This window comes from Pseudophryne corroboree, chromosome 9 (assembly GCF_028390025.1).
Source record: "Pseudophryne corroboree isolate aPseCor3 chromosome 9, aPseCor3.hap2, whole genome shotgun sequence".
Classification (NCBI taxonomy): Eukaryota; Metazoa; Chordata; class Amphibia; order Anura; family Myobatrachidae; genus Pseudophryne; species Pseudophryne corroboree.
The window spans coordinates 467002615-467021977 of record NC_086452.1 but is presented as its reverse complement, the minus strand read 5'-3'; the positions used below and the strand labels follow the sequence as shown (position 1 = coordinate 467021977).

The window sequence follows — 19363 nt, the reverse complement described above, 5'->3', positions numbered from 1 at the left end:
AGAGTAGATATTAGATAGATAGATAGATAGATAGATAGATAGATACATACATAATAGATAGATAGATAGATAGATGATAGATAGATAGATAGATGATAGAGAGATAGATAGACAGATAGATAGATAGATAGATACAGTAGATATGAGATACATGATAGATAGATAGATAGATAGATAGATAGATACATGATAGATAAATAGATGGACAGACAGATAGATAGATAGATAGATAGATAGATAGATAGATAGATATGATACCGTAGATAGATATGAGAAGATAGAGAGAGAGAGAGAGAGATACATGAGAAATAGATAGATAGATAGATATATAGATACTGTAGATAGATAACGTAGATAGATATGAGAAGATAGATAGATAGATAGATAGATAGATAGATAGATAGATAGATAGATGATCGATAGATAGATAGATAGATAGATACAGTACATATGAGATAGATAGATAGATAGATACATAAATAGATAGATAGATACATGATAGCTAGATAGATACATGATAGATAGATGGACAGATAGATAGGTAGATAGATATGAGATAGATAGATAGATAGATAGATACTGTAGATAGATAGATAGATACCGTAGATAGATATGAGAAGATAGATAGATAGATAGATAGAGAGATACATGATAGATAGATAGAGAGAGAGAGAGATAGATAGAAACATGATAGATAGATAGATAGATAGATAGATAGATAGATAGATGATAGATAGATACAGTAGATATGAGATAGATACATGATAGATAGATAGAAACATGATAGATAGATAGATAGATAGATAGATAGATACATACATGATAGATAGATAGATAGATAGATACATGATAGATAGATAGATAGATAGATAGATAGATAGATAGATAGATAGATATGAGATTGATAGATAGATAGATAGATAGATAGATAGATAGATATGAGACAGATAGATAGATAGATAGACAGATAGATATGAGATAGATAGATAAATAGATATGAGATAGATAGATAGATATGAGAAGATAAATAGATATGAGATAGATAGATATGAGATAGATAGATAGATAGATAGATATGAGATAGATAGATATATAGATATATAGATAGATAGATATGAGATAGATAGATAGATAGATAGATAGATAGATAGATAGATACCTTGACAAACTCCGTCCTCTAACAGAAAGCCGGTCTCACATATGACCTCCGGGATACACACGAATGACTGCGCAGTGTTAATGCAGCGTTCTCCAGGTACACAGGTGTGTGTGTTTAGGGCACATTCATCGACATCTGCAGATCACACACAATGCACAGAGGAAAGAGGAGAGAGACAGGACACTAAGTATCTGTACAGTCATTAGAGATTTATAGCCCATGTTCTGTATACCAGGGGTGTAAGCTGTGCGGCTTCTGTCCAGTACACTCTGCACATTACCCGGGGACTATAACATGGAACATGACCTCATCACCATAATAATATAGATGCTGCTTATATGTCCATGGCGCTCATCTGGATCACCTGGAGGTGACGGAGTTATATAGACTTTCTGCCACTGTTACTAAGTATAGTTCTCTACTAAGTGCATCCTGTTTCCTTTTGGGATTTTTAGTAAAATGCAGAATCAGCAAAAGTGAAATGCAACATGACATGTGCTTGTGGCGAACTGCGTTAGCCCGTAATTACTGTTCATTAATATGCTAAATCATTTGTCTCAGCTATTGTTCTTTTCCGTATACACTTTAAATAATACATTATGTTCGCATTTAATATGATCCTTATACTCTTTAATTCAAACCACGGAACAAGTTAGAGCAACAGTCAATTCATTTCTCATTTTTCACATTAATGGTCTTTCACATTGCATGTACTAGTAATGTTATATAACGAACCAATTCTCATTATGATATTGTATATAATAATACATTGTATATTATTTACTATATATTCTAGTTTCACACGGTTTCATTTATTATATCCCATTTAACTTTTTTTCACTATTCTACTATATATTGGTGGTCATTCCGAGTTGTTCGCTCGGTAATTTTTTTCGCATCGCAGCGATTTTCCGCTTAGTGCGCATGCGCAATGTTCGCACTGCGACTGCGCCAAGTAAATTTGCTATGCACTTAGGAATTTTACTCACGGCTTTTTCATCGGTCTGGCGATCGTAATGTGATTGACAGAAAATGGGTGTTACTGGGCGGAAACAGGCTGTTTTATGGGCGTGTGGGAAAAAACGCTACCGTTTCCGGAAAAAACGCAGGAGTGGCCGAAGAAACGGAGGAGTGTCTGGGCGAACGCTGGGAGTGTTTGTGACGTCAAACCAGGAACGACAAGCACTGAACTGATCGCAGATGCCGAGTAAGTCTGAAGCTACTCAGAAACTGCTACGAGGTGTGTAATCGCAATATTGCGAATACATTGTTCGCAATTTTAAGATGCTAAGATTCACTCCCAGTAGGCGGCGGCTTAGCGTGAGCAACTCTGCTAAAATCGCTTTGCGAGCGAACAACTCGGAATGACCCCCCATTGTTCAATATATTCATAAATAATGCAGCTTTCTATAAACTAAGTTACGATTTAATTAAGTTATTCCTTTATTCTCACTCACTACATATTATAATGTATTCATTTATATTGGATCCAACATGTTCACGCTTAAATTATTCATCCACCAGCTTCCAAAAACCTTTGGGGACAAGTTTTTACAGCAAAACCCAAATTCTTAAATTCATTTTTTTTTTAAATGTCATTAACAGTTCAGTCTGCAAAAAGAGAGTGCGGTTTCCAGGGGTAACAAGCGGGTACATTTTTAAAAAAAATGGGCAGAAAGCTTCTGAAAGTCAACTTTTTGATTTGTGAAAGCTCAAATGTTTTTGCTTTTGGCCAAAAATGATCTCATGATAACCCGGGAATCCCTCTCTAGAGTGTGGGTGCGTGGCGATAGACCCGCACAGGCAGTGTCGGACTGGGACATGAAGGGCCCACCGGGGAAATGCAATTATAGGGGCCCATACTTAGGGGTGTGGTCAGCCTACAAAGGGGGTGTGACCAGCCTCCACATAGGCTTGAAATACACAATAGTCTTGTGCAGTGTAATGCAACATATCTACCATGTATAATACAAGTGCACAGTCTGGAACCTGATCCCTAGAGGAAGGAGTGGGCCCTCAGGCAATGGGGCCTACCGGTGGTTTCCCTGGTACCCCTGTGGGCCAGTCCAACCCTGTGCACAGGGATGAGACGAGCTTTCTAGGCCTGTGAATCAGACAAATGTTAGTACATACCTTTATCAGGCTTTGGAGTCGCTTCTGTCTTAGACAAGACTTTAACTTCGGGCGGGAGAAGTTGCTCTTCTCCGTTGCAGCACAGGATTATCATATGGTTACAGGGGTAGCCCAGGTTTAGGTTGGACTCACAGGAGTGACCCTCATTCCTAATCTTCAGGCCTAGAGAGCAGCAGTTGCAGCACAGCTGGATGGGGGCATAAAGTGGACACACGTTTTCTACAATGATGACACAGACATGACAAATGTTCCATTTTATCGTCATTTTATAAAGAGTGATTACTCCCATGAGATTATTATTAACCTTTATATAGCACCTACATATTACGCAGCAGTTTATATAGCATGTTTAATAGTTCATTAGTCCCCATCCAAAGGAGCTTACAATCTAAATTCTCTTATACACCTCCCAGCTTCTTAGGAATTTGGGATCAGGACAGAGAGCATGCCGATGGGACGTGGTTGTGGTCACGCTACACCAGGCCATGGCCATATCATATTAAGCAGTGTCGGACTGGGGCATGTAGGGCCCACCGAGGGAATACAGTGGTAGGGGCCCATGTTTAGGGGTGTGGCCAGTCCCTAGAGGGGGTGTGCACAGCCACCACATTGGTTTGCCTAACCATTTTGCAAGTGTCGGCCCCCTAGATAAATAGATACAGTAAATACTGTAGTGCATGCAAGATAATGTACTAGATTAGTAACAGCACAGTCTGGAACCTGATCCCTAGAGGAGGGGGTGGGCCCCCAGGCAGTAGGGCCCACCGGTGGTTTCCCCTGTATCCCTGTGGGCCAGTCTAACCCTGATATTAAGGAGCACTATGTTTCCCTGCAGACATGTCCGGCCCTCAGTCCACTAAACCTGCCCTGAAAACACAATTGGCAGGAATGCGCACACACAGTATAATTGTCTCAGAAGCCAATTTCTCCACCAGTATGATTTTAAGCTCTTGGGAAGACCTGTGAATATGTAAGGAGAACATACAAACTCCACACATGGCCCCAGTGCTGTGAGACACCAACAGACCCACAGCACTTTGCAATTGGGGAAGGAACACTGTAATACATCTACACTGGGCATTACACGGAGAGCTATGAGAGGACTCTTTGTTATATACCCTGTCTGACAATCAATAGAATTTATGGTTAGAATTGCTACATTATAGTACGGGGACCATAAGCATAGCTATAGCGGGTGCAGGGAGTGCCCTTGCAAAGTGGGTGCAGGGAGTGCCATTGCAATTGGGCCTAGAGGCTTGGGGGGTGGGGGTGGGGGGGTTTTACCTCTGGGGTCTATAACCACCCAGGTCATACAGTTGTTTACTAGGTTCTCTGAATTGCCATACAAGCTCTCTGTGGCATAATGTGAACTGGGGGCACTGCGTGGCATTATGTGATCTGTGGGCACTGTGTGGCATAATGTGAACTGGGGGCACTGTGTGGCATCATGTGAACTGGGGGCACTGCGTGGCATTATGTGATCTGTGGGCACTGTGTGGCATAATGTGAACTGGAGGCACTGTGTGGCATGTGTACTGGCAGCAGTACAATGTGTCATGTTGTTAAATTGGGGCACCATAATATGGCATAATATAAACTGGGGTATAATGTGAACTAGGGCACTTCTATGGGGCATAACATGAACAGCTGCTGTGGAGAGAGGTGTCTCTCTAGAACAGGCATTCCCAACCACGGTCCTCAAGGCACTCTAACAGGGCAGGTTTTAGTGATATCCAGGCTTCAGCACAGGTGACTTAATTAGTAGCTCAGTTATTTTGATTTAACCATCTGTGCTGCAGCCTGGATATCACTAAAACCTGCCCTGTTGGTGTGCCTTGAGGACCGTGGTTGGGAATGCCTGGTCTAGAAGGAGGTTGGGGACCATTCAAAATGTTGCTATACTACCCACAAAGCTCTGGCTATAGATTCAAGTCTGATGGGGGACCTATCTCGGTGGAGTTTGTATGTTCTCTCCACATTTACATGGATTTGCATGTGTCTGTAAGCTCCAATAGGGTAGGGACTGGTGTGAAGGATTCAGTATTTTCTAGAGAGCGCTGTATTGTCTGATGTTATTGGTGATGTATAAATAACTACTGCTAACTAGCAGCTGTACCCGGCTCCGCTCAGGTGGAAGTCGGTGATAACAGAAGTTGGTTACAAAAAATGATTTACAGCTCTTTCATCTACATTTATAGATGTTAGTCCAAAGAAATACTAATTAACAACGCTTACCTGGTTTATCATGGTACAATCAATGTTCTGATTGGTTGCTACTGAGATGCGTACGCCTGTCGCTGCTGACTTGCCGAGAGAAGTGCAGGGGACCCCTCCCTTTTAAGGCCCACCCACAGCCCTCTGAGGGCCGATCGTGATGATACTTAGCCAAAACCTGCCTGGGAAAACTATCTACACAATGGTGAAAAACGCATCGCAATTGGTTCAGTGGTTTCAGAGCTTATCTCAATCAGACAAACAAACAGACGCTCTCAATTATAAGATGTATGGAAGATAGATTAAAAAAAATACAAAAATAATTATAATGATGATGCTAATAATAATAATAATAATAATAATAATAATAATAGGCTAAGACGTGGATTTGCTCAAAAACCTTAGATAGTGCATAATCCAAAATGGCCAGCAGGTGTCACCGTTGCACACATTATATAGGATAAGTAGGAATTAATTTACTGTTTGTATTGTTATTACAATTTACAAGGTAAGTAAATACCATACACTGGGCCTAATTCAGACCTGATCGCAACAGTAAACTTTTTATCTAATGAGCAAAACCATGGGGGTCATTCCGACCTGATCGCCGTTTTTCGCAGCGCTGCGATCAGGTCAAAAATTGGCAAAACTGCGCATGCGTATGCACCGCAATGCGCAGGCACGTCGTACGGGTACAAAGCGGATCGTTGCTGAGCGATGGATTTAACGAAGAATCCATTCGCACAGCCGATCGCAAGGAGATTGACAAGAAGAGGGCATCTGTGAGTGTCAACTGACCGTTTTCTGAGAGTGTTGGAAAAATGCAGGCGTGTCCAAGCGTTTGCAGGGCGGGTGTCTGACGTCCATTCCGGTCCTGGACAGGTTGAAGTGATCGCAGCGGCTGAGTAAGTCCTGGGCAACTCAGAAACGGCAAAGTTTTTTTGTACCGCTCGGCTGCACATACGATCGCACACTTGCAAAGTGAAAATACACTCCCCTATGGGCAGCAACTATCTGATCGCAGCGCTGCAAAAAGTAGCTAGCGAGCGATCAACTCTGAATGACCCCCCATGTGCACTGCAGGTGGGCCAGATACAACATGTAGAGAGAGAGTTAGATTTGGGTGGGGTGTGTCCATACTGAAATCTAAATTGCAGTGTAAAAATTAAGCAGCCAGTGTTTACCCTGCACAGAAACAATATAACCCACCCAAATCTAACGCTCTGCACATGTTACATCTGCCTCACCTGCAGTGCACATGGTTTTGTCCATTAGAGAAAGATTTTGCTGTTGCGGTTAGGTCTGAATTAGGCCCCAAGTACGGTGACAGTATCGAGCTGGTAATAGGCCGGGCTGTCATCGGGATGATATACATCTATAGAGACAGCCAGCGTGAGGTATAATGATCCCTACCCATGAACTGGAAGTTACTTGTGTTTAGGGGTGAATTGGCTTTGGCCAACAAACTGTTACATTATGATGATGATGATAATAATGATAATAATAATAATAATAATTAGGTTTAGGGGGACATTTACTAAGCAGTGATAAGAGCGGAGAAGTGAGCCAGTGAGAAGTTGCCCATGGCAACCAATCAGCACTGAAGTAACATCTATAATTTGCATACTATAAAATGATACAGACAGGGCTGGTGCAAGGTTTCTTGGCACCCTAGGCAAAACTTCAGCCTACTCCCCCCTTCACACACACACACACACACACACACACACACACACACACACACACACACACACACACACACACACACACACACACACACACACACACACACACACACACACACACACACACACACCCCCCCCCCCCCCCCCCCCCCCCAATACCCTCTTTTCAGCCCTTCAGGTGAAACAGTGGGGAACCCCCCAGATCCCCGCACCATATGCAACTATCTAAAGCTGCCCTGGTCTCTATGGATACATATCTAGGACTATGGTGTCAGGAGTCAGTGCTATCCCCGTGCATACATCTCTATGACTATGTGGCAGGGATCAGTGCTGTCACTGTGCATAACTCCTTATGACTATGATAGCAGGGATTATTGTGTTCCTGTGCATTTTATAGCGGAGTCATGTTGCTGTTAGTGGGCCCCATTGCAAAAACCTGAAAGCCCCCGTTCCCTCCCCGTCATTGTCACTGCACTGCCCCTTAGGAGAGAGAGAGGGGAGTGAGACAAAGAGGGTGTCGGGGAGATAAGGAGAGAGAGGAGCTAGAAAGAGAGGATTTCATGAAAAAAGAGGGAAGGAGAGAGAGGAGTTAGAGAGAGAGGGTGTCAGGGAGAAATAGAGAAAGTGTTGAGAGGGGAGAGAGAGATGGCATCTGAGAGACAGAGAGAGAAAGGGGGGAGTGCGAGCAGGAGTGAGAGATAGTATCATGGAGGGAGGGAGAGAGAAATAGGTAAGAGAGAGTGAGTTTCAGGGAGAGAAAGAGGTAGAGACAGGGAGTCGGTGAGAGACTGTGTCAGGGAGGGAGAGAGAGAGAGAGAGAGAGAGAGAGAGAGAGGAAGAGAGACAGTGTCAGGGAGAGAGAGACAGTGGGGGGGTCATTCCAAGTTGATCGCTCGCTGGCTAGTTTTAGCAGCCGTGCAAACGCTATGCCGCCGCACACTGGGGAGTGTATTTTAGCTTAGCAGAAGTGTGAACGCATGTGCAGCCAAGTTCTGCAAAAACAGTTTGTGCAGTTTCAGAGTAGCTCTGAACCTACTCAGCGTTTGCGATCACTTCAGCCTATTCGTGTCCGGATTTGATGTCATACACCCGCCCAGCGAACGTCCAGCCACGCCTGCGTTTTTTCAGACACGTCTGCGTTTTTGCAAACACTCCCTGAAAAAGGTCAGTTGACACCCAGAAACGCCCCCTTCCTGTCAATCTTCTTGCGGACGTCAGTGCGACTGAAAACTTCGCTAGAACCTGTGCAAAACAACAAAGGCCTTTGTACCCGTACGCCGCGCATCCGCATTGCGGTGCATACGCATGGGCAGAAAAGCCGTTTTTTAGACTGATCGCAGCGCTGCGAACAACGGCAGGTAGCGATCAACTCGGAATGACCCCCAGTGTCAGAGAGAGTCAGGAAGAAAGTGAGGGAGGGACAGTGTCAGAAAGAGAAAGAGGCACAAGAGAGGGAGAGAGAGAGAGAGAGAGAGGGAGGGAGGGAGAGGGAGGAGGAGTGAGCAGGGGAGACACTACCTGACTACAGCACAGGACTGGGGGGGTGAAGCATATACGAACAGACAGGGGCATGGACGGACAGACAGAGCACCATATAGGGCATGGACAGACAGACAGGGGCATAGACAGACGGATGGACAGGGGAGGCATAGACGGACAGATGAATGGACGGACAGAGCACCATATGGGGGCATAGATGGATAGACGGATGGGGGGTGTAGACGGATGGACAGAGCACCATATGGGGGCATAGATGGATAGACGGATGGGGGGTGTAGACGGATGGACAGAGCACCATATGGGTCATAGACGGACATGGGGGGCATAAACGGATGGACAGAGCACCATATAGGGGCACAGATGGATAGATGGAAAAGGTGGGCCCAGATGGACAGAGCACCCCATGGGGGCATAGATGGATAGATGAACAGACGGACGGGGGGCTGGCATAGATGGATAGATGGACATGGGGGACATAGACAAAGAACCATATGTGGGCATAGATGGATGATAGGCCGGGCATAGACAGACGGTGGTGGTGGTGGGGGGGGGGGTATAGATGGACGTGGGGTGGCATAGACAGAACACCAGAGCATAGACAGACAGACGGGACGGATGGTAGGGGAAAGGGGGGCTCACTGTCAGTGATTCTGTGTGCCACTGTCTAAACACGATGTGTCTGTCAGCTGCGCAGTGCGGTGGCTACTGCAGATACTGTATGCTTCTGGGTTCTCTCACACATTGAGGTTAGCTCTGCACCCTGCCACCCACCCTCCCTTCCAGGAAGTAATCTGCTGGGCACCAAATTCGATGCGCGGCAGTACTAATTTTAAAAAAAAAATTTTTTTTTTCTTCCCCAAAAGGGGTGCAGTGGGATTGCTTGCCGGCTGGGCACCAAAGCAGTTGCATCCCCTGCACCTTCTGTAGTTATGCCACGGCATATCCATGTGCCACACATTGCTGCAGATTTTGTCACCTAAGGGAGGGGGTGCCACCACCTGGTTCTTCCTGATACTAGAGCCCTAAGTCAACTGTGATTACTTACTCAGGTATACGCTGATGAGCCATACCTTGGAGTCTTCTCTGAAACCCATTCCCCGATGGAGGTGTTCTCATGATGGTGTTCTCCTGGTCAGAGGCGTCACCTGGACTTGGTGACATCCGGACCGTACCCTGTTATCTCCCTTGTGCCGTCCACGGGTGGGAAAGGGGGCGTGACCTAAGTTAAAGGGGCGTGGCCTCATTTACAATACTGCGTGTATCCCTCCAGCAGTGCTGCAGCAGCCCAGCGTCCCCAGAGATTGGGCTCCTCCTGTCACCACTGCTCCTGGTCAGTATTCCCCTACTCCTCTACTGCTGGTACTGGGTTGCACGCAGGGCTCTCTGCTGCCACTGCGCTGCTGTCCTCCTTCCCCTACCTCACACTGCCCCCTTGTGCCCAACACCCCACAGGACAGTCAGCAGCACAACTGATGGGTGTCAGCACTGCCGGTGGTGAGGGACGGGTGACAAATAGCGGCGGCTGCGGCTGGCTGGACCCGCGCCGCGGCCGCTGCAAGACCAGCTTAGCCAAATATAATAAAACAGATTCAATGGGAGCGTGCCGCCCTCCAGTGGCTGGCGCCCGTAGGCAGCTGCCTAAAGCTGCCTAATGGTGGCGCCGGCCCTGGATACAGAGCTGCTGATGGTTGATGGGGCAACTTTTCCACTGGCTCACTTCTCCGCTCTTATCACTGCTTAGTAAATGTCCCCCTTAATCTGGAGTTTGTTGCTTGTTTTTCTTATATAATCCTCACAAAATATCATTAGGAACAGCTGCTGAACGAATGGAGAGCAGCGCCTTAAGAGACCGATCGTTTCTTGTTAGTGTATAATGCGGAGAGTCTGGAACCTGGAAAGTAAACTCTCTTCACCTTGAAGTGCGACCTCTCGCAGTTCTCATGCTCCGTCGGCAGGCAGATTCCGTCCTCTTTAGCCGCAATCATCCCAGCGATACAGGTATTCTCCCGCACGTAAGAGATGCAGCATTGCTTCTCTGCCAAGCTGAAACACATCATCAATAAAATAATCATTATAGTTAATTAGGGCTCATTCACACCCAAAAGCGCAGAAAGTGAACACACTGGGGGGGAAATTTACTAAGCTCCCGATTTTGACCGAGATGCCGTTTTTTCATCAAAGTGTCATCTCGGTAATTTACTAAACACTAATCACGGCAGAGATGAGGGCATTCGTAATTTTTTGCAAGTCCAAGTAAAAAATTACGAATGAATACACCATCGGTCAAAACGCGGCTGTTTAAGTATGAATCTCGGTCATTTACTAAGAAGTGCAAAGCAAAAAACAAACAAACACTGCCGTGAAAAATTACAACTCGTAAAAAAGTGCTAAAAAAAAAACAGACCTACTTTTTTTTTCCGTGATTTGAGATGCATGCAGGGATCCATGAGATCCGTGCATGTATATCAGTGGGAAGGGGTGGGAAAGTTGTTATTTTATTAAAAAAAATTGCGTGGGGTCCCCCCTCCTAAGCATAACCAGCCTCGGGCTCTTTGAGCCGATCCTGGTTGCAGAAATATGGGGAAAAAAATGACAGGGGTTCCCCCATATTTAAGCAACCAGCATCGGGCTCTGCGCCTGGTCCTGGTCCCAAAAATACGGGGGACAAAAAGAGTAGGGGTCCCCCGTATTTTTAAAACCAGCACCGGGCTCCACTAGCTGGACAGATAATGCCACAGCCGGGGGTCACTTTTATATAGTGCCCTGCGGCCGTGGCATCAAAAATCCAACTAGTCACTCCTGGCCGGGGTACCCTGGGGGAGTGGGGACCCCTTCAATCAAGGGGTCCCCCCCCCCAGCCACCCAAGGGCCAGGGGTGAAGCCCGAGGCTGTCCCCCCCCATCCAATGGGCTGCGGATGGGGAGGCTGATAGCCTTTGTTGTAAAAGAAAAGATATTGTTTTTAGTAGCAGTACTACAAGGCCCAGCAAGCCTCCCCCGCATGCTGGTACTTGGAGAACCACAAGTACCAGCATGCGACGGAAAAACGGGCCCGCTGGTACCTGTAGTACTACTACTAAAAAAATACCCAAAAAAAGACAAGACACACACACCGTGAAAGTATAATTTTATTACATACATACACACATACATACATACTTACCTTAAGTTCCCACGCAGGTCGGTCCTCTTCTCCAGTAGAATCCAAGGGGTACCTGTTGAAGAAATTATACTCACGAGATCCAGGGGTCCAGGCTCCTCGGGAAATCCAGGGGTAATCCACGTACTTGCATAAAATAAGAAAACGGAAAGCCGAGCCACGAACTGAAAGGGGCCCCATGTTTTCACATGGGACTCCTTTCCACGAATGCCAGAAACCCACTCTGACTGATGTCTAAGTGGGTTTCTTCAGCCAATCAGGGAGTGCCACGTTGTAGCACTCTCCTGATCGGCTGTGTGCTCCTGTACTGAGTGACAGGCGGCACACGGCAGTGTTACAATGTAGCGCCTATGCGCTACATTGTAACCAATGCTGGGAACTTTCTGCTCAGCGGTGACGTCACTTTAGGTCAACCGCAGGGCAGAAAGTTCCCATCATTGGTTACAATGTAGCGCATAGGCGCTACATTGTAACACTGCCGTGTGCTGCCTGTCAGTGAGGACAGGAGCACACAGCCGATCAGGAGAGTGCTACAACGTGGCACTCCCTGATTGGCTGAAGAAACCCACTTAGACATCAGTCAGAGTGGGTTTCTGGCATTCGTGGAAAGGAGTCCCATGTGAAAACATGGGGCCCCTTTCAGTTCGTGGCTCGGCTTTCCGTTTTCTTATTTTATGCAAGTACGTGGATTACCCCTGGATTTCCCGAGGAGCCTGGACCCCTGGATCTCGTGAGTATAATTTCTTCAACAGGTACCCCTTGGATTCTACTGGAGAAGAGGACCGACCTGCGTGGGAACTTAAGGTAAGTATGTATGTATGTGTGTATGTATGTAATAAAATTATACTTTCACGGTGTGTATGTCTTGTCTTTTTTTGGGTATTTTTTTAGTAGTAGTACTACAGGTACCAGCGGGCCCGTTTTTCCGTCGCATGCTGGTACTTGTGGTTCTCCAAGTACCAGCATGCGGGGGAGGCTTGCTGGGCCTTGTAGTACTGCTACTAAAAACAATATCTTTTCTTTTACAACAAAGGCTATCAGCCTCCCCATCCGCAGCCCATTGGATGGGGGGGGGACAGCCTCGGGCTTCACCCAATGGCTGGGGGGGGGGACCCCTTGATTGAAGGGGTCCCCACTCCCCCAGGGTACCCCGGCCAGGAGTGACTAGTTGGATTTTTGATGCCACGGCCGCAGGGCACTATATAAAAGTGACCCCCGGCTGTGGCATTATCTGTCCAGCTAGTGGAGCCCGGTGCTGGTTTTAAAAATACGGGGGACCCCTACTCTTTTTGTCCCCCGTATTTTTGGGACCAGGACCAGGCGCAGAGCCCGATGCTGGTTGCTTAAATATGGGGGAACCCCTGTCATTTTTTTCCACATATTTTTGCAACCAGGATCGGCTCAAAGAGCCCGAGGCTGGTTATGCTTAGGAGGGGGGACCCCACGCATTTTTTTTTATTATTTTACAGTGTTTAATTAAAAAAAAATAAAAAATAAACCCCAGCACGGATCACACAGATCCGGCCGAGATTGATTGTAAAAAAAGTCGGCAGTGTTTTGCTAATCACTGCCGTAAAAATAGAAAAAAAACCACGAATGACATCGACATCGGAACAAAAGAAAAACCCGAATACGACAGCTTAGTAAATTAGTCGTAATCAATTCAAAAAGTTGCAGTTTTACACTTTCGATGTCATTCGTGATTGAACTTTGACCTGAATCTGGAAAATACGAATCTTAGTAAATTTACCCCTGGGAATTAATTTAGTTAAAGTGAGAGAGGAAGGTGGCGCATTGTTGGGGGCTCATCCTGCTTTGCGGGAGGGGGCACAGAATTTTCCCTACATAGGCGGAAACTTTCTCCCCACCGCTGAGGTGACAGAGGCGCCGAGGACCAGGAGGCGGAAATACCAAAATAAGCTTCCCTCTTTGTACTAATGCCACCACCAGTCCCCTATATGCACTAATACCAATACTATCCCCCCACCACCACCAGGGCCCCTATTGTACTGTATTGTACTGTTACTTCATACACAAATACCCCCCCCCTTATTACACATACCACCACCAACCCCTATTACACCAAAACCACCATCACCCCCTTATTACACATACCACCACCAACCCCTATTACACCAAAACCACCACCACCCTTATTAAACATACCACCACCAGCCCCCCTCTTACACATATACCATCACCAGGGCCCCTCCTGTACTGTATTGTACTGTTACTTCATACACAAATACCCCCCCCCCCCTTATTACACCAATACCCCCACCACCACCCTTATTAAACATACCACCAACAGCCCCCCTCTTACACATATACCATCACCAGCTCCCTATTACACAAATACCACCATCCCCCCTTATTACACAATCACCAGCCCCCCTCTTACATATATACCACCACCAGCCCCCTATTGTACTGATACCATTACCTGCCCCCCTCTTACACATATACCACCACCAGCTCCCTATTGTACTGTTACCATTATCAGCCCCCCTCTTACATATATATCACCACCAGCCCCCTATTATACTGTTACCATTACCAGCCCCCTCTTACACATATACCACCACCAGCTCCCTATTGTACTGTTACCATTACCAGCCCCCTCTTACACATATACCACCACCAGCTCCCTATTGTACTGTTACCATTACCAGCCCCCTCTTACACATATACCACCAACAGCTCCCTATTGTACTGTTACCATTACCAGCCCCCCTCTTACATATATACCACCACCAGCCCCCTATTATACTGTTACCATTACCAGCCCCCTCTTACACATATACCACCACCAGCTCCCTATTGTACTGTTACCATTACCAGCCCCCCTCTTACACATATACCGCCACCAGCTCCCTATTGTACTGTTACCATTATCAGCCCCCCTCTTACATATATACCACCACCAGCCCCCTATTATACTATTACCATTACCAGCCCCCTCTTACTCATATACCACCACCAGCTCCCTATTGTACTGTTACCATTACCAGCCCCCCTCTTACACATATACCACCACCAGCTCCCTATTGTACTGTTACCATTATCAGCCCCCCTCTTACATATATACCACCACCAGCCCCCTATTGTTCTGTTACCATTATCAGCCCCCCTCTTACATGTATACCACCACCAGCCCCCTATTGTACTGTTACCATTACCAGCCCCCCTCTTACACATATACCACCACCAGCTCCCTATTGTACTGTATTGTACTGTTACTTCATACACAAATACCCCCCCCCCCTTATTACACATACCACCACCAACCCCTATTATCAGAGCCGGCCCTAACCAATATGATGCCCTAGGCAAGATTTTGGCTGGTGCCCCCTAGCAGCACCGCTGGTTCCGCCTCTGACCTTGCACCTCTTTCCCAGCACCATCACCCCTCACCCATAGCAGTCCTTATTTTGGTGTTTGTACCCCCCATATTTTAAATAGGAACAGTTCGCACATTTGATGTACAGCCCAAAAAGGGGTGTGTTTTTTCTGGCAAGGGGCATGGCCACACAATAGTAACCCCAATTCCAATTACGCCACACAGTACTGCAATTTCATTCACATTTGATCATGTGATAGTGTCCATAATTCATATTACCCCCACAGTAGTATCACTTTACCTTATAAACGTTACTCCTCACAGTAGTGTCCCTTATTCACATTACATCACACTGAATTGCTCCTTATTCACATTACACCACGCTCTATTACTCTTTATTTACATTAGACGACACAGTAGTGCCCTTTCTATACGCAATACCACATAGTAGAGCACCTTATACACATAATGCCACACATTAGTAATGCATTTATACACATAATTCCACACAGTAATGCCCCTTACACATGAGACACATTATTAATGTCCTTATAAACATAATGCGCCTTACACATTATGACAACCTTTATTAATGCCCTTTTACACATAGTGCCCCATACACATTTGCTGCACATTATTAGTGCCCCTATACACATAATGACACACATAATGTCCCTTACACATATGCCGTACATTATTAATGCCCTTATACACATAATGACACACATAGTGCCCCCTACACATTTGCTGCACATTATTAGTGCCCCTATACACATAATGACACACATACAGTTGTACACTTTTACACATATGTCGCACATTATTAATGCCCTTATACACATAATGACAGGCATAGTGCCCCTTACACATATGTTGCACATTATTAATGCATTTTTACATGACACACATAATGCTCCTTACACATATTCCGAACACTACTGCACAACCAACCCACTCACATGCACACAGCAATCACACTGCCACTAACACTGTGACCTCTGCCTCTGCTTGGATGCAGATGTGTCCTCATAAATCTTGCCTCAATGCTAACGTCTGGCACCTTTTTCTAATGAAAATGCATCTTATTTGCATTGCTATGTGGCTAGGATGCACAAGCAGCTTCTGCTGATTAAACTGATATGCAGCATGCCTATATACTGTGTGAGACTGTGACTGTATCTGCATATGAAATGCTTCACACAGAATATAGGCATGCCGCATATCATTTTAATCAGCAGAAGCTGCTGATGCCCCTAGGCATATCAAATGCCCTAGGCAATTGCCTAGTTTGCCTATGCCTAAGGCCGGCTCTGCCTATTACACCAAAACCACCACCACCCTTATTAAACATACCACCACCAGCCCCCCTCTTACACATATACCATCACCAGGGCCCCTCCTGTACTGTATTGTACTGTTACTTCATACACAAATACCCCCCCCTTATTACACCAATACCCCCACACACCCCCCTTAGTAAACATACCACCAACAGCCCCCCTCTTACACATATACCATCACCAGCCCCCTATTGTACTGTTACCATTACCAACCCCCCTCTTACACATATACCACCACCAGCCTCCTATTGTACTGTTACCATTACCAGTCCCCCTCTTACACATATACCACCACCAGCTCCCTATTGTACTGTTACCATTACCAACCCCCCTCTTACACATATACCATCACCAGCCCCCTATTGTACTGTTACCATTACCAACCCCCCTCTTACACATATACCACCACCAGCCTCCTATTGTACTGTTACCATTACCAGCCTCCCTCTTACACATATACCACCAACAGCTCCCCTCTTACACATATACCATCACCAGCCCCCTATTGTACTGTTACCATTACCAACCCCTCTTACACATATACCACCACCAGCTCCCTATTGTTCTATTACCATTACCAGCACCCCTCTTACACATATACCACCACCAGCTCCCTATTGTAATGTTACCACCAACAGCCTCCCTCTTACACATATACCACCACCAGCTCCCTATTGTACTGTTACCACCACCAGCCTCCCTCTTACACATATACCACCACCAGCTCCCGATTGTACTGTTACCACCACCAGCCCCCCTCTTACACATATACCACCACCAGCTCCCTACTGTGCTGTTACCACCACCAGCCTCCCTCTTACGCAAATACCACCACCAGTTCCCTTCTTACACAAATACCACCACCAGCCCCCTCTTACACAAATACCACCACCAGCCCCCCTCTTACACAAATACCACCACCAGCCTCCCTCTTACACAAATACCACCACCAGCCTCCCTCTTACACAAATACCACCACCAGTTCCCTTCTTACACAAAAACCACCATCAGCCTCCCTCTTACACAAATACTACCACCAGCCTGCCTATTACACAACATACCACCACCAGCCTCCCTCTTACACAGATGCCACCACAAGTTCCCTTCTTACACAAATACCACCACCAGTTCCCTTCTTACACAAATACCACCACCAGCCTCCCTTTTACACAAATACCACCACCAGTTCCCTTCTTTCACAAATACCACCACCTGCCTCCCTCTTACACAAATACCAACACCAGCCCCCCTCTTACACAAATATCACCACCAGCCCCCCTCTTACACAAATACCACCACCAGCCCCCCTTTTACACAAATATCACGACCAGCCTATTACACAAATCCCACCACCAGTTCCCTTCTTTCACATATACCACCACCAGCCTCCCTCTTACACAAATACCACCACCAGCCTCCCTATTACACAAATACCACTACCAGCCTCCCTATTTCACAATTACCACCACCAGTTCCCTTCTTACACAAATACCACCACCAGCCCCCTCTTACACAAATACCCCCACGACCCTCCTTATTACACAAATACCACCACCAGCCCACTTCTTACACAAGTACCACAGCCAGCCTCCCCCTTACACAAATACCACCACCTGCCTCCCCCTTACACAAATACCACCACCAGCCTCCCTCTTACACAAATACCACCACCAGCCTCCCTCTTACACAAATACCACCAGCCTCCCTCTTACACATATACCACCACCAGCCTCTCTCTTACACAAATACCACCAGCCCCCCTCTTACACAAATACCACCACCAGTTCCCTTCTTACACAAATACCACCACCATCCCCCCTCTTACACAAATACCACCACCTGGTCTCCCTCTTACACAAATACCACCACCAGACTCCCTATTACACAAATACCACCACCAGTTCCCTTCTTACACAAATACCACCACCAGTTCCCTTCTTTCACAAATACCACCACCAGCCTCCCTCTTACACAAATACCACCACCAGCCTCCCTCTTACACAAATACCACCACCAACCTCCCTCTTACACAAATACCACCACCAGCCCCCCTCTTACACAAATACCACCACCAGCCTCCCTCTTACACAGATACCACCACCAGTCCTCTATTATATAAATACCACCACCAGCTCCCCTCTTACACAAATACCACCACCAGCCTCCCTCTTACAAAAATACCACCACCAGCCTCCCTCTTACACAAATACCACCACCAGCCTCCCTCTTACACAAATACCACCACCAGCCCCCCTCTTACACAAATACCACCACCAGCCTCCCTCTTACACAGATACCACCACCAGTCCTCTATTATATAAATACCACCACCAGCTCCCCTCTTACACAAATACCACCACCAGCCTCCCTCTTACAAAAATACCACCACCAGCCTCCCTCTTACACAAATACCACCACCAGCCTCCCTCTTACACAAATACCACCACCAGCCCCTCCCTCTTACACAAATACCACCACCAGCCTCCCTCTTACACAAATACCACCACCAGCCCCCCCCCTCTTACACAAATACCACCACCATCCCCCCTCTTACACAAATACCACCACCTGGTCTCCCTCTTACACAAATACCACCACCAGCCTCCCTATTACACAAATACCACCACCAGTTCCCTTCTTACTCAAATACCACCACCAGTTTCCTTCTTTCACAAATACCACCACCAGCCTCCCTCTTACACAAATACCACCACCAGCCTCCCTCTTACACAAATATCACCACCAGCCTCCCTCTTACACAAATACCACCACCAGCCTCCCTCTTACACAAATACCACCACCAGCCTCCCTCTTACACAAATACCACCACCAG

General features: G+C 46.4%; 1 protein-coding gene across 3 annotated transcripts in view; it reads right to left on the bottom strand.

Annotated features, from left to right (window-relative positions):
• The window catches only part of LOC134958607 (fibulin-2-like), a 74850-nt gene that overhangs the window by 11696 nt on the left and 43791 nt on the right, over positions 1-19363 (bottom strand). For all 3 annotated transcript variants that reach the window (XM_063941314.1, XM_063941316.1, XM_063941315.1), the window contains exons 4-6: positions 10605-10734; positions 3293-3479; positions 1160-1294 (exon numbers count right to left, since the gene is read on the bottom strand). In XM_063941314.1, the coding sequence (XP_063797384.1) occupies positions 1160-1294; positions 3293-3479; positions 10605-10734 (452 nt within the window). The remainder of the gene's footprint in view (positions 1-1159; positions 1295-3292; positions 3480-10604; positions 10735-19363) is intronic.